Source organism: Myotis daubentonii, chromosome 5 (assembly GCF_963259705.1).
Source record: "Myotis daubentonii chromosome 5, mMyoDau2.1, whole genome shotgun sequence".
NCBI classification, from domain to species: domain Eukaryota; kingdom Metazoa; phylum Chordata; class Mammalia; order Chiroptera; family Vespertilionidae; genus Myotis; species Myotis daubentonii.
This window is the reverse complement of record NC_081844.1, coordinates 70,734,292-70,750,736: the sequence shown is the minus strand read 5'-3', so window position 1 is coordinate 70,750,736 and position 16,445 is coordinate 70,734,292. Positions and strand designations below refer to the sequence as shown.

The 16,445-nt window shown below is 40.8% G+C and overlaps 1 protein-coding gene across 1 annotated transcript in view; it reads left to right on the top strand.

Annotated features, from left to right (window-relative positions):
* FAT4 (FAT atypical cadherin 4) overlaps positions 1 to 16,445 on the top strand; it is a 152,541-nt gene that overhangs the window by 111,325 nt on the left and 24,771 nt on the right. The window contains exons 7-9 of the mRNA XM_059698085.1: positions 1,829 to 2,009; positions 5,167 to 5,417; positions 7,334 to 11,683. Coding sequence (XP_059554068.1) covers positions 1,829 to 2,009; positions 5,167 to 5,417; positions 7,334 to 11,683 — 4,782 coding nt within the window. The remainder of the gene's footprint in view (positions 1 to 1,828; positions 2,010 to 5,166; positions 5,418 to 7,333; positions 11,684 to 16,445) is intronic.

Genomic DNA, 16,445 nt, shown 5'->3' with positions numbered 1-16,445 from the left:
CTAACAAGTTGAAGCATCGTCAATTAAAGAGCAATGTGCATATCAGAAATATTCAAGTCTTCTTTAAACTCCCTGTGTAAATTTAAAAATTATGCACTTTATAAAACCACAAAGCTGTGAAATTTTCGAGAGCCAAGTATTCCTGTGTTTACACTACTAGGCAATCATTAGGAGCAAGGGATTATTCAAAATGTTTTCTTGAATAATAGTATTAGAACATCAAGTCAAAAGTTTCGTGGGCAGCAAACATCCTGAGAACTATGACACAGACATTTGTTAGATTAAAAATGGACCTTTAATCTGACAAATTTTCATTTTTCTTGTTTTTACAACAACTACAAGAACAATGAGTAACATGTAATATATTTTAACTCTGTGCCGGCATTATCCTAAGCATGTAACATTCCCTCAGTACTTCTCTGGGGTAGGTTCTATTCTCATTATTCCCATTTTGCAGATGAGGAGGCTGAGATTCAGTGAGTAGAACATGGTGTCAGTAAAAGAGATAAAAGAGCTCTATATCTCCTCCCATCCCTCGCCTTGGGGCCTTGATTTAGTTATCCCCTCTCTCAGTTACATGGGAAGTAATTACATGGGAAGTAATTATCCTTCCCATGACATTCCCTTTTGCCCACACAAATGCACAGGTATCCTTTGTTAACTTTTTTTTCTAATTCATTCAGCAGGAGAAACACTGACATTAATCAGATCATAAATTTCCATTTTGCCATGTTGTATATAATTAAACACACATTTAAGAGATTTTGGCCAAACACTGGCCATCAGTAATACCCCTGAAGATATTTATTTTAGCTTTAACGTGTCCCTTGTTAGAAATTCAAAATCTGTGACAAGAGTATTGTCTTCAGTTGACCCACAAACTTCCAACTGCAAATAGCTGGGTGCCTGCAGTTCCTGTAGCACGTGCTGGGTGCTGTGCTCTGGGTTCCGCTTGTCCAGAGCCCAGCACAAATGAAAGTTTGAAAATTATCTTAAAAACACAACTAACGGCAGGTGATTTGCCTTTGAGTTGGGGAACAAATAACAGAATCTCACCAAATAGGACATCTGACCTTCACCATAAGAGTCTGCCAACTGTGTGTAATATGGACAGCGTATCCAAGGTTCTGGTCAATGTCGGGTTTTCACTCTGTGTTGATATCAGAGCTGGAACAGGAAATAAACGTGAATTGCTTCACATTTATGTTAAATATTAAGTAAATGCATAAAAATGATTCCAAGTCAGCTCACTGACATAATGTTATTTCCAGAAAGTGGGAGATTACAGTTTTTAAATATAACCGGAAGCCTTCCCCCCTCCCCATAAACAAATGTCAGTTAGTACAGTAATGGGGATTGAAAGACCTCGGGCACCCAGTTGAAAATTTTAACATTAACATTGATAGTTACAGCTAGGAATACAGTTCTTCACGCTGCCTTTATTTACACTAAGAGGGCCAGCGATTCCATGCCCAAGGGTGTTCTCTGAATCTGGTTTGGCTTATTTTAATGTGATTTCAGAGAAGCCCGCCATGCCTCTTTGTGGTGTTTTAATGATATTGTTGTGTTCTATACTGTTGAATCAGCACCTTCAAAATAGAAGAAGTTGAAACTCTGTTTCTACAGTATCACTAGGCAAGAACTGAAATACCAGATCATAAATTAACATATTTTTTTGTCACAAAATTTAAAATGAATACTTGTCTCTGTTCAGAAATTTAACCTGTTTCTAAATTCTCTCTAGTGGTGTTGTCTACAGCTAGGTATTAAAGTCACTATTATTACTGTTATTTATAAACATCTGAGACTTGATTTTTTCCCCCTCTAGGGTCCCCTGCCCTGACTGGAACTGGAACAATCAATGTCATAGTAGATGATGTCAATGACAATGTCCCCACTTTTGCCAGTAAATTGTATTTCACTACGATTCCCGAAGATGCACCGACGGGAACAGACGTCCTATTGGTCAATGCCTCAGACGCGGACACTTCAACCAACGCCGTCATTAGGTCAGCACCTTTTCCTCTGTAAATTTTGATTATGTTTCTCATTAAACATTAGTCTTTGCATTAAATGTATATGATGCTCAATTTTGCCAAAAATGTCGTCATATTAACACGTCCCCGATTGTGGTTATCTGTTGTTGAATAGCCATCTATGCCTGGCGATGATTCGGTTAATGATTCTTTTGTTTGTTATTAATTTCCTATTTAAAAACTCATTTTGGGAAACTGGCAGTAATTAGTCTGTTCCCCCTGGCAGAGATGACTGAGTTAGCTAGGAGGCCTCAATGTATTTTTTATTAAACAAACATTGAGTCGCTAGTATGAATAACAGTGATGAACAAGACAAAGTTTCCATTTTCTTTGAGCCTGCATTGTTTTAGACAGATGTACAAGTAAATGTAAAATAGGTGAGATTACTTCATATAGGGAGGACAGCCTTGAAAATAAAACGAGATGATGCACTGGAGAGTGACAAGGGACTTTTAGGTGTGAGTATTGTGGAAGGCCTGGACATCCGGGGCTGTGGGCTAGAAGTCAGCCTGGTGTGTTTAAGGAGGTTTGTAAGTCTGGACCAGAGTGAGGAAAGGGTCAGGGAGAAAGGCAGGGGCCACATCATGTAGACGACAAAAGGATCTTTATGTCATGGTAAAGAATTGGGATTTTAAATTGTATTTTTAAGTGGGAAACTATTGATGGATTCTAATCAGGGAGCAACATGCACTGATTTGTATTTGGACTGGATTGGAGGAGGTAAGATTGCAGAAAGAAGATTTAGAGAGAAACCAGTGAGACCATTTAGGTGCTAAGTAACATAGGGATTCCAACAAAATGGGGATCTAGCCCATACCTGGGTGTGTGCCCTGACAAGAAATGGAACCTGGAACCAGCTAGCAACCTTCCGGTGCATGGGACCTCCTAGTACATGAGCCTTCTGCTCCTGGGAAAAGGATCTGTGCTTCGCTGGCCTTAGGGCTTGGTCCAGGTCTTCCTATATCCTAGGCCAACGTTCTTCAAACTGCAGCCTTCTGGCCAAATTCAGCTCAGGGCCTGCCTTTGTAAGTAAAGTGTTATTGGAGCATAGCCTCACCCATTCACGCACTTACTGTCTGAGGCAACTTTTGTACTATATTGAGTATTGCAACAGAGATCTTACAGCTTGCAAAGCTGAGAATATTTACTAACGGCCCTTTCCAGGGACAATCTCCTGGCCTAGAACACCTTCTTTCTCCCTCTTCAACATTAGTGTAAGATGGCAACCCCCTTAAAATGGAGCTTGAATTTACTCTCCTCCAAAGAAGGCTTTATTTTTTAAAATATATTTTATTGATTTTTTACAGAGCTGAAGGAAGAGGGATAGAGAGTTAGAAACATTGATAAGAGAGAAATATTGATCAGCTGCCTCCTGCACACCCTCTCCTGGGGATGTGCCCGCAACCACGGGACATGCCCTTGATGGGAATCGAACCTGGGACCCTTCAGTCCGCAGGCCGACGCTCTATCCACTGAGACAAACCAGTTATGGCAAGAAGGCTTTATTTTCATCATTCCAGTCAAAGGTGAACACCTGGAGCAGTGCTTCTGTGCGGTTTCTTAACACTTATACATGCTGCCGTGGCTTTCATTTACTTACTATATACCTTTCTGCCATTTACGATGCACGCTTGAGGACAGAATTTTTACCTACTTATCCATGTCTCTGTTAGTCCATCTACCTCTGAACTAAATATATAGATGGATTATAATAGATTACCGCAGGTCCTTGAATAGCATCGTTTTGTTAAGGTAATTTTATTAAAACATTGATACGATGTCCTGAGAATCTAACTCTTGTTTGTATCAATTAGTCTGCGGTAAAATCGGTTTTGTTCTTCATTGTTTTGCCTAAAGTCACAGTTTCCAAGAACCTACCGATGGTGTTACATGAGGACTTACTGTACATGTAATAGATTATTATGATTATATATGTATATATACTATGTTTATGTAAGCCTAGACTTTGAATTGTTGTCATGTGTTGATTATATTGACATGTGCTTATCATATGAAATGACATTTAATACTCAAAACTACCAAATGAAAGGAATCCATTTTTGCCTTTACTTTTTTAAATACAAGTTCTCCAACAGTTTATCATTTCTCTTAAAAAAGATGAAAGTGCTGAAATGTGTCTTTTCAACCGTGAGCTTAACGGGAGGAAGGTGCACTCTGCTGGCTGCAGTGTGGGTTTTTCCTGCTGTTTCGGTGAGACACATGCTGTTGCTATGTTTTTATGAACACAAACCAAACTACAGAAACATGTGCCTAATTCCAGCAAGGGCATTTCTTTGTTGGCCTAAAAGAGAAATCTTTTAAAGACATCTATTTCTTTGCTACCTCCAACCTTAGAAAGGATGGACCCCAGCCAATTTCTGAACCTTCAAGCTTAGGAACTTCTTCCCTAGCGGATCTCTCAGGAATATATGCAGATAGCTGTCCTCTCCAGAAAGAAGAGAGAAGCTATTCTCAGTGGAAAATCCTGTCTGTTAACCAATCTGGTTAGCATCAAAATATCCATGGAGATGGCCTACCTCTCCTGACAACAAGCAAGCAGAGCAGCATGGCCATGTGAGGAATGAAAAATGAGAGAATTAGTAGCTAGGAATGTCTCTGTGTAAATAATCAGTTCTCTAGTTGTTCTGGATAGTCAATGTGTATCAAATACAGTGTTTTTGTCTTGAAAGAGCAGCCTTCAACAGCTCTTCCCTGGGACATTATGGCACACAGCAGAAAAATAATGTTTAGATTCATTTAACAGATGTTCATCTGTGGTCCTGGCCATTAACCACACTATTAGAGCAATGCCCTGATTTATGCTTTCTGGCTCGTCTATTTAAAACACACTGGTCTTCTGGGTACATTTTGGGGTCTTGCGTGATTTAAGACGCCCACAAAGCTTGCAAGGACCTGCTTGAGGTCATTGGACATCTCACAATAAAGAGTGTCAGTGTGATATTCACATAACATTTGAAAGATTTGTCTTCCAGCTGTATTTTTTTCATTGCTGTGTGATCTGACTTATAGTGTCTTGGGTTACATTTCTGCCTCAGTTTTTAAATTACAGTAAAGGGGTGCAACGATATTGTACCTAGAAGGAACCTGCCATCTCTGCTCTCTGCTTTAGCTACAGGATCATCGGTGGAAACTCTCAGTTCACCATCAACCCCTCCACAGGACAGATCATCACCAGTGCGCTGCTGGACAGGGAGACAAGAGAAAATTATACATTAGTAGTGGTTTCCAGTGATGCTGGGTCTCCGGGGCCCCTTTCCAGTTCTACCAGCGTGCTGGTTACCGTGACTGATGTCAACGACAATCCACCAAGATTTCAACATCACCCATATGTCACACACATCCCATCGCCTACTCCTCCAGGTAATCGCATGATGCATTGGACATGTTCTATAAAACACATTTCTTTCATTTTCACATGTATAGCTTTGATGTAGCCTGTGCTTGCAAATGCTCTGAAATTCGACTTGTTTTGCCTAACAAAACTAAAGGAACATTGAATCTCACAAACTAATTCTTTCTTCATCAACCAATTGTGTTTGAGATCTTATAATTGCCACACCTTTCCTAGCACTATTTCTTAATATGACTTGAATATTGTTAGGTGATTAAAATAAATATGACTTGCAGTCAGGTAGGGTTCTGCCTGGAGATATAGTTTGTAAGTTCCCTGAGAGGAGGGACAGATCTCTCTTTTTTTCATGCCATATTCCAGTGCCTGAAACATTATCTGGAATTGATAGGAATTCAGCTATATTCATGGTTAGATAATGAATATTTTACTTCAATGCTTCATAGGTAGATTTTTAAAAATATGTCTAATGAATGAATAATTCTAATTCTTATCATTAATATCATTTTATTCCAGTTTTGAGGGGTGCAGGTTTATTTGTTAGTAAGTTTATGGAGCCATTAATGAGCCACTTTCATGCTGACAGCATGCATTTATTATTCTGCATCTCTTTCAAATTTAGTTTGGTTGCCTTTGCTTTTTTTGCAAAGAACGGCACACTCTCTTCAGAACCGCACAAATCATCTGCCATCTGCAGTTTCTGAGATGAGTTTTCAAACGGGAATAAACACAACTAAAGACCACGATTCACTTAATCTTCCTTGCTTTAAAATATTTTTAATTAGAAGAAAAAAAAATGGACCCAGGATTTCCCCTCTCAGGGATCTTTGATCTTCTATGCACTTGAGAATATCTAATTAATAGCAATTGAAGGTATAATATCCATAAAATTTTGCCAACTTTCTATCAAAGGGAAACGTTGATATCAAAGTCATAGGTCCCTGCTGAAGGCCTTTAGCTGAAATGATGCTGGCAGACATAACTCTAATCACAGTATTCAGTGATGCAACGTTGCATCTCCTACGCAAAGTGAGGGACACGCCAGCATCTTTTCCTCATTAGACATAATTAATCAGGATCACTGGCCCCTTTTTTTTTTTTATAAAAGTCTTTTCAGTTTTGTCACAAACTCTTTGGTAGGGCTAGGAGTGCAGGTTTGGGAAAGGTTTCTGAATGAGAATATCAAAAACATGTCCTTCTGGCAGCTCCCCTGCATATTTCTCCTACAATCTGTTTTGTTGGCACTCATCCCAAGCACTGACTTTTGGAATCCACATTGGGTCCATTCTTTCTCAGTTCTTATTTCTTACTCCTTTATAATTGTTTGAGTTGACTTATGGATTTATATGTATATTTATGCTTATATTTTGTCTCCATGGCATAATAGCTCACAGGTAAAATAATTTTACTGTGGAACAGTAGGCATAAGGAATCAACAGTGATTTTTTTAAGCATATTATTTTTTGTGGACATCATTACATAATGGTAATTGAGGAATGTTTTAAGACATAAAAGAGCAATTATCTTTGACATGGGGTAGCAGCACAACTGTTAGCACAGTGCAAGTTACAATCATGTGGGCTGGAAGTTGTATGATGTGCAGATTTATCTCCCACGAACTATAATTCGGAATGATTAGCCATTGCTCTTCCCTGTGCTCCTCTCAAAGGCATACTGCAGAATATTAAATCCTTTAGGCCACATAGGCCTTAGTTAGGAAATGGCAGGTCAAGTCCCTGAAGACTATTGTTAAGTAGATTTGATTTTGCAACTTCTGGGACAATAGAGGAAGTATCGTCCTCCCCTAGTAATTGTGAGAAATAAAATGACATCAGGTAGAAATATAGTGTTTTCTGTGCATTGACCTACTACCGAATGTTCTGTTTGGCTTCCCTGGGATTCTAACTGCACGCTCCCTCATTCATAGGTGCCTTCGTCTTTGCGGTCACAGTCACAGACGCTGATGTTGGACCTAATTCTGAACTGCATTACTCTCTGTCGGGTAGAAACTCTGAGAAATTTCACATTGACCCACTGCGGGGAGCTATCATGGCAGCTGGGCCATTGAACGGAGCTTCAGAAGTGACATTCTCTGTCCATGTGAAAGACGGTGGCTCGTTTCCAAAGACAGATTCTACAACAGTGACTGTTAGGTTCGTGAACAAGGCCGATTTCCCCAAAGTGAGAGCCAAAGAACAAACTTTCATGTTTCCTGAGAACCAGCCAGTCGGCACTCAGGTCACCACTGTTACGGGGTCCTCCCTGAGAGGAGAACCTTTGTCCTATTATATCGCAAGTGGGAATCTTGGCAGCACGTTCCAGATTGATCAGTTAACAGGCCAGGTGTCCATTAGTCGGCCGCTGGATTTTGAAAAGATGCAAAAATATGTTGTGTGGATAGAGGCCAGAGATGGAGGGTTCCCTCCTTTCTCCTCTTATGAGAAACTCGACATAGCTGTATTAGATGTCAATGACAATGCCCCGATTTTTAAGGAAGATCCATTTGTATCTGAGATATTGGAAAATCTTTCTCCTCGAAAAATACTTACTGTCTCAGCAACGGACAAGGACAGTGGACCCAATGGACAGTTAGATTATGATATTGTTAATGGCAACAAAGAACACAGTTTCAGCATCAATCATGCCACTGGCGAAATTAGAAGCATTCGGCCTCTAGACAGGGAAAAGGTATCTCAGTACGTGCTCACCATAAAGTCCTCAGACAAAGGCTCCCCTTCTCAGAGCAGCTCAGTAGAAGTCATCATTCACATTTTAGATGAGAATGATAATGCCCCGAGGTTTTCTCAGATCTTTAGTGCCCATGTTTCTGAAAACTCCCCCTTAGGGTACACGGTTACACGTGTCACGACTTCTGATGAAGACACTGGCGTCAATGCAATCAGTAGATATTCTATAATGGACACAAGCCTTCCATTTACCATTAATCCCAGCACAGGGGATATTGTCATTAGTAGACCTTTAAATAGAGAAGATACAGACCGTTACAGAATCCGCGTTTCTGCACATGATTCCGGGTGGACTGTAAGTACGGACGTCACGATATTTGTGACAGATGTCAATGACAATGCTCCGAGATTTAGCAGGCCCTCCTATTATTTAGATTGCCCTGAACTTGCTGAAATCGGCTCCAAAGTGACTCAGGTGTCTGCCACCGATCCTGACGAGGGGTCAAATGGACAAGTGGTTTATTTTATAAAATCTCAGTCAGAGTACTTCAGGATTAATGCCACCACGGGAGAGATTTTCAATAAACAGATCTTAAAATACCAAAACATCAGTGGCTTCAGTAACGTGAACATCAACAGACACAGTTTTATAGTGACATCTTCAGATCGAGGCAATCCTTCCCTACTCAGTGAGACAACCGTTACCATCAACATAGTGGACAGTAATGACAATGCACCCCAATTTCTTAAAAGTAAATATTTTACTCCGGTCACCAAAAACGTAAAAGTTGGTACAAAGTTAATCAAAGTTACTGCAGTAGACGATAAAGATTTCGGATTGAATTCCGAAGTGGAGTATTTCGTTTCCAGTGAAAATCACTTGGGGAAATTTAAGTTGGATAACAATACAGGGTGGATTTCAGTAGCATCTTCCCTCATCTCTGACTTGAATCAAAACTTTTTGATCACTGTCACTGCAAAGGATAAAGGAAACCCTCCACTTTCATCCCAAGCCACGGTTCAAATCATTGTCACTGAGGAAAACTACCACACTCCGGAATTCTCTCAAAGCCACATGAGCGCCACCATCCCGGAAAGCCACAGTGTCGGGGCCGTTGTCAGAACGGTTTCTGCAAGAGATAGAGACGCAGCGATGAATGGCCTGATTAGGTACAGCATTTCTTCTGGAAATGAAGAGGGCATTTTTGCCATCAATTCTTCCACCGGTGTATTGACACTTGCCAAAGCTCTTGATTACGAGCTATGCCAGAAACATGAAATGACTATTAGTGCTACTGATGGCGGGTGGGTTGCAAGGACAGGTTACTGCAGTGTGACTGTCAACGTGCTCGATGTGAATGACAATTCTCCAGTGTTCCTCCCTGAGGAATATTTCCCCACTGTTTTGGAAAATGCCCCAAGCGGGACCACCGTTATCCACCTAAATGCAACCGATGCGGACTCTGGCACCAACGCTGTGATTGCATACACTGTTCAGTCATCTGACAGCGACCTCTTTGTCATTGACCCCAACACAGGCGTCCTCACCACTCAAGGCTTCTTGGATTTTGAAACCAAGCAGAGCTACCACCTTACTGTGAAAGCTTTCAATGTCCCCGATGAAGAAAGGTGCAGTTTTGCCACAGTTAATGTACAATTGAAAGGGACAAATGAATACGTGCCTCGCTTTGTTTCCAAACTCTACTATTTTGAAATTTCAGAAGCAGCTCCTAGAGGTACGATTGTTGGAGAGGTGTTTGCCAGTGACCGGGATTTGGGCGTGGATGGGGAGGTACGTTATTTGATTTTTGGAAACAGTAGGAAGAAGGGTTTCCAGATCAATAAGAAGACTGGACAGATTTATGTTTCTGGACCTCTTGACAGAGAAAAAGAAGAAAGGGCATCTTTGAAGGTATTGGCCAAGAATTTTGGCAGCATTAGGGGTGCAGACATAGATGAGGTCACTGTAAATATCACTGTGCTCGATGCCAATGACCCACCCATTTTCAGTCTAAACATCTATAGTGTTCAGATCAGCGAAGGGGTCCCGACAGGAACTCACGTGACCTTTGTTAGTGCTTTTGACTCAGATTCAGTCCCCAGCTGGAGCAGGTTCTCTTACTTTATCGGGTCAGGGAATGAAAATGGTGCCTTTTCCATCAATCCGCAGACAGGACAGATCACTGTAACTGCAGAATTGGATCGAGAAACCCTCCCCATCTATAATCTGACCGTGTTGGCTGTTGATTCGGGGACACCCTCTGCTACAGGAAGTGCCTCTCTCTTAGTCACCCTGGAAGACATAAACGACAACGGGCCAATGCTGACCATCAGCGAAGGAGAAGTTATGGAAAACAAACGCCCAGGCACTCTGGTGATGACCCTTCAGTCCACCGACCCTGACCTCCCTCCCAATCAAGGCCCCTTTACCTATTACTTGCTGAGCACGGGTCCTGCCACCAACTATTTCAGTCTGAACACCGCTGGAGTGCTGAGCACCACCAGAGAGATCGACCGAGAGCAGATTGCAGACTTCTATCTGTCAGTGGTCACTCGGGATTCTGGTGTGCCTCAGATGTCTTCCACAGGGACCGTGCACATCACCGTGCTAGACCAAAATGACAATCCTTCCCAGTCTCGGACGGTGGAGATATTTGTTAATTATTATGGCAACGTGTTTCCTGGTGGGCTGTTGGGCTCCGTGAAGCCACAGGATCCGGACGTGTTGGACACCTTCCACTGCTCCCTGACCTCAGGGGTGACGAGCCTCTTCAGTGTTCCCAGGGGCACTTGCGATCTGCATTCCCAGCCACGGTCCACCGATGGCACGTTCGATCTGACCGTCCTCAGCAGCGACGGGGTTCACAGCACAGTCACCAGCAACATCCGTGTTTTCTTCGCTGGCTTCTCCAACGCCACTATAGACAGCAGCATCCTCCTGCGGCTCAATGTCCCAACCGTGAAGGACTTCTTGACCAACCACTACCTTCACTTCCTGCGCATCGCCGGTTCTCAGCTCACGGGCCTGGGCACCGCAGTGCAGCTCTATGGGGCCTATGAAGAGAACAACAGGACATTTCTCTTCGCAGCCGTGAAGCGGGGCCATAATCAGTACGTGAATCCCAGCGGTGTGGCCACCTTCTTCGAAAGCATCAAAGAGATCCTTCTCCGGCAGAGTGGGGTGAAGGTGGAATCTGTGGATCACGACTCGTGTACCCACGGGCCGTGCCAGAACGGGGGGAGCTGCCTCCGAAGACTGGCGGTGAGCCCCGCGGTCAAGAGCCACGAGAGCCTTCCAGTCATCATCGTGGCCAACGAGCCGTTGCAGCCGTTCCTGTGCCAGTGTTTGCCGGGTTATGCTGGGAGCTGGTGTGAAGTCGACATAGATGAGTGTCTTCCATCTCCTTGCCACAATGGCGGGACCTGCCACAATCTGGTGGGAGGATTTTCATGCAGCTGCCCAGACGGCTTCACAGGGAGGGCCTGTGAGCGGGATATCAATGAGTGCCTCCCCAGTCCTTGTAAGAATGGTGCTGTCTGCCAGAATTTCCCGGGAAGCTTCCACTGTGTCTGCAAAACTGGATACACAGGTATGTAATGTTTGGCTCTTTTCACTAAGACGTTAGCCATATCAGGTAAGATATGATAGAAAGTAATGAATGTTTTTCATTTTTAAGTGATTTTTTTACGTAACAATGGGTATAAGCATTGAAAATGCTTTCAGCATTTCCCATTGGCCAGATACTGTTCTAAGCTTTTGATCTGTACTTATTTTATTTACTTCTGATAAGAAACCTATGCAGTAGGGATAATTATTTTTTTATGGACGAGAAGACTGAAGTAGAGAGAAGTTAAGTCTGTTTTCTCAGGTGACTCAGTGAATTTGTTATAGAGTCGGGACCTAAGTGAATTCCAGACTTTCAGCTGACCTTCAATTTCCCCATCTGTAAAATGGGAATAATCATGCTTACTTATCTCTTAGGGTTGTTGTAATAAGTTAAAATACTGTTTGTACAACACCTAGCCCCGAATCCACTCAGTAAGTAGCAATGACAATAAATAGTATTCGTGGAGGTGTTAGTGTAATAGTGGTGGTAAGAGCGGTGAGCCACAGAATCACTAAGAAGACAAGAAACCTCAGTGCACAAGGTAAGTGTGAGTCTTACCAGAGTTGTAGTCTTAGGATCATGAATAATAGGGCTATATACATGTTATGAGTTCAGGATTTCTAAAGAAAGAAAAAAAAAACTACACTCCTCCACCCCTCCTTTACCCTCGCCCCTCTAATCTCCCCCCTCACCCCATCTCAAAAAAGTTGCTTCTTCTCCTGGGAATTTAACAATAAAGATTGTTACTTCCCATTTTAGTGTAACAGACTCCTTCACACTTAGATTTAGAGTGAGTTTACACATAGCCTGAACACGGAGAAAGTGTGAATGCATTTGATAGGTGACAGGGATCAGGGAAAGTCCCATGGGCGTGAGCCAGGGCACCATATGCAGATTTCAGCATAAATGGGGCTGACTTTGTGATTGGTCGTGGAGCTAGCCCTTTCCCATTGCTTCTCTCTAGTTTGCTTCACAGGGAGGGATGGTGTTAGAAAACGCAGCAGGTAAACAGAATTAGTTCATAGCCCCTTTAACCTTTCCCGCTCGCTTTCACACATCTGGAGGCATTTTAGCTGTGGTGTAAGCCAGCCCGACATTTCAGGGAGGAGGAGATTGTCCATTCATCACTCTTATGTTATCTGACAGTCTAAATAGGATATTTTTCCAGATCTATAAAGTTAGATACAGCTTGTGCACAGTCATTTTACTATGAAACTTGGCAAACGTTTGCATTCATGACAATGGGAGTGATAACTAAGAGTCACTCTCTTAAAATCATAGCAGTCCTATATTAAGTTGTCAGTGACCACGAGACCAGGAAACCACTGTGATATGAAGTGAAGTTTTCTGAGATACTGAGGAGTAAGTGGTTCATATGAACAAGAGAAGGTAAAAGCCTTGATTCTTCTTATTTTGATTTTATTTCCCAGAGGGGAATTAGACAGTTTACCTTAAGTGATACATTACCCTATTACAGTGTTAAAAACAGGTTTCTAGTAGCTGAAATGCTTCTTATTTCTGCAGAAAATAAGAATGTATGTGTAAGCTTCTCATGGAGATTACATATGTCATTATACATGATCGCCTGCAGCCTCACTGAGATGTCTTTGTATGTGCTTTAAAATACAAAGGCAGCCCAGCCAGTGTGGCTCAGTAGTTGAGCATGGACCTATGAACCAGGAGTTCATTCACGGTTCGATTCCTGGTCAGAGCACATGCCCGGGTTGCGGGCCCAATCCCCAGTATAGGGCATGCAGGAGGCAGCCAATCAATGATTCTTTCTCATCATTGATGCTTCCATTTCTCTCTCCCTTCCTCTCTGAAATCAATAAAAATAAAAATATGTATATAAAGGAAAACAGTTTTTTCCTCTTTGCTTTTCTCAGTAGCAGCCCTTATTAAACATGATATTTTTGCATTGTTTTCATATAAAAGACATACTGCTGCTTGATCAGAATATTTAGATTAACTGTCTTCCTAGTGCATTTTACACTAAGAGGAAACATTTACATAGTGTGCAAAAAACAGCTACTTTCTGCTAAAATAATTAAAAGCTTGTAAGCATAAATATTCAGAATAAATAGCATATATGTATTATGGAATTATATTTTTAACAGAATTAATTTAGACATAAATAGGCTTTGATAGTTGCACATAATCTCCCTTCTCTGTAAATATGACATGCAAAAATTCTTGTGGTGATCTAATATATACATGTATTTCATATATGTGTATATAATATTAAAGCATACATGAACTATAGGATATCGGGAATCATCCTACCCTCATAGGTTGGCCGAATTGAACAGGTGAGAATAAATGTAGCTCAGCTCTACATAATCTAACATTCAAATGTACTATTAGCACAAGTGAAACTCCAATATGCATCCTGTTGTAAAGACCATAGGCGAGCACCATAGATTCAATTTGAGTTCAGCAATTCATCACACCTACCTCTGAACATGAACACATTTGCTAAATTTCTTCAGTAAGCTCACTGTAACCTTGGAAATTCCATGCATGCCCTCCCTAGCCTGTTGTTATGCATTCATTTCCATCGTCCACAATTCCCATTCTCAGGTGCTTAGAGTGTACACTTCCAGAAGCACGATTCTTCTACCTGTGAGAAATAACGTATATCAACACAGTTAACTGATGGACGTCCAAGCAGTGAGATCAGTTTATTCTTCTAAGCAGCTAACAGTTAACATGTGACAGTTAATGAATGTTAATAGGAAAAGCTCCTTGAGTTCCAAAGACATGGATGCCTTTCTTTGTGCAAACTCGTCAGTCTCTTCCAAGCCTCAAGGCACTGACAAATATTGTTAACTGGCTTGCAGCAGTAATTAAGTTAATGATCCAAGATTGTGTTTCATGGTGCTTCAACACATCAAGTTATTTTTGCCAGAAGCGTGTTAGTGTAATTCAAACTGCTGCATTCCCTGATAATCACCATGCCATTAACACTAGAGCGGAAGTAGATGCAAAATAATACGGATTGTATTGCTGACTTTAGTTGGGTGAGTGAGCATGCATGAATCTTCCAAACCTGAGACGTAGGCATTTATGAGATTTCTTTTGATTTGAAGTAAAATTATAACAACTTTCCCTCACATAAAAAATAAGGCTTTTTTGAATAATTTTAAGTGGAGTTTTCAAATTGTATCTTTAAATCTCCATTTCTAGTATGGCAATCACTTTCAAATTTACTAATTGTAAAAAACAATTTGTAAGACAGTTTGCTGATTAAATGGAGTACTCAAATGAAATTTTTGAATGGTAAATAATTTACATACTCTAACACCCTACAAATAAGACTATTTTCCCCAAACGTAATTATTAATTCATTTATTTGACTCCTACCAAAGTCATTTCTCGCATTTTTATAATTATCTACCAAAGAAAAATAAGAAAATAAAACACTTTTAAGTTAAAAGTTGAACTTTTTTTTCTCTTATAATGTCTATTTATATTGTTATATCTGCAAAAAAAAAAAATCAGATTTTGTTGAGGATTTATTTTAACTTCATTCTCAAACCACTCCTTTGGTTCCCCTTTGTCCCCACATTTCCAGTCTTCACAAAGGGAAGTCTGTAATTTTGTAAGCCACGCATGTTTTCACAAAATAAAGGTGGTACTGACCACATCTATAAAATATATTAATCTATGTATCCAATACATGCTACTTGTAATGCAACTCTAAAAGGATTTTCAAAAAAAGAACATGAAACCTTACTGAGTTCAGCAACACATGGGACAGTTACATATGCTCTTATAGTGGGGAAAAGTGGTAGAAGTTGTGACTTTCCTCATGGCAAATAAATAATCAAAAGGATAGCCAGTAAGTCCTATTTATTCTCTATGGGGCAATACTGATGCTTAATTAAGAAAAAGAATCCCCTTCTTTAGAATAATCTGTCTCACATCCGGTTGGAAAACACCATAAGGAGAGAGTTCTCTATGACACAGCATGTCTCTGGTGTGATGTTTGGACAGGCTTAGGTAACACTGTCTTGCCTGTAACATGTGACTACAATACTTAAAGCATAACTTCTGTGCTTCTGTATTGGTAACTTGTTTGTGCTCATTACTTCCCCTTAGAATAGGAAGGCGTTCTGAAACTGTGAGTGTTTTGCCTTGTAAGGAGGTTCCCAGTGTTATTTATAAAAGGAAAAATGTTGTGTTTACGGCCCCATGAAGTAGAGCAACATTTCTGTTAGCAGTGTCATGAGGCCTGACTCACACTTGTCATTTCAGACCAGGACGATGTGGCCACATACCCACGCCACAAAAACATAAGTAAATTAAACAGAAACGTTGACTGTGTTTTAAGCAGTTATTATGATGAAGTGGATTATCGGTGCTCAACATGAAGTCTAATTGTGCACATAAAACTCACATGTCTTCATGAGACAGTTAATAAAAGCATTAGTGCAGTCATGCTTTACAGAAACAAACTCTATTTAATTAGATAAATAGTGAAACCCTCCTTCCTGTCAATGAATGGAAATTAAGAAATCGATAACATCACATTGTTTCTTAGAACCAGAAAACTAGAAACTCTTCTATTATACATGAAATGCATCTATTAATAATATGTAATTGATCAGAGTGTAAGTTGGTGGTATTAAAACACATTTAAGTTTACATAGGAAAAGATTCACAACAAAAAACAAGTGGGACAGGCCTTATACCCTAAATTTTGCCGATAAAGTGATCAACTATTCAGTTATAACTTGGGAAG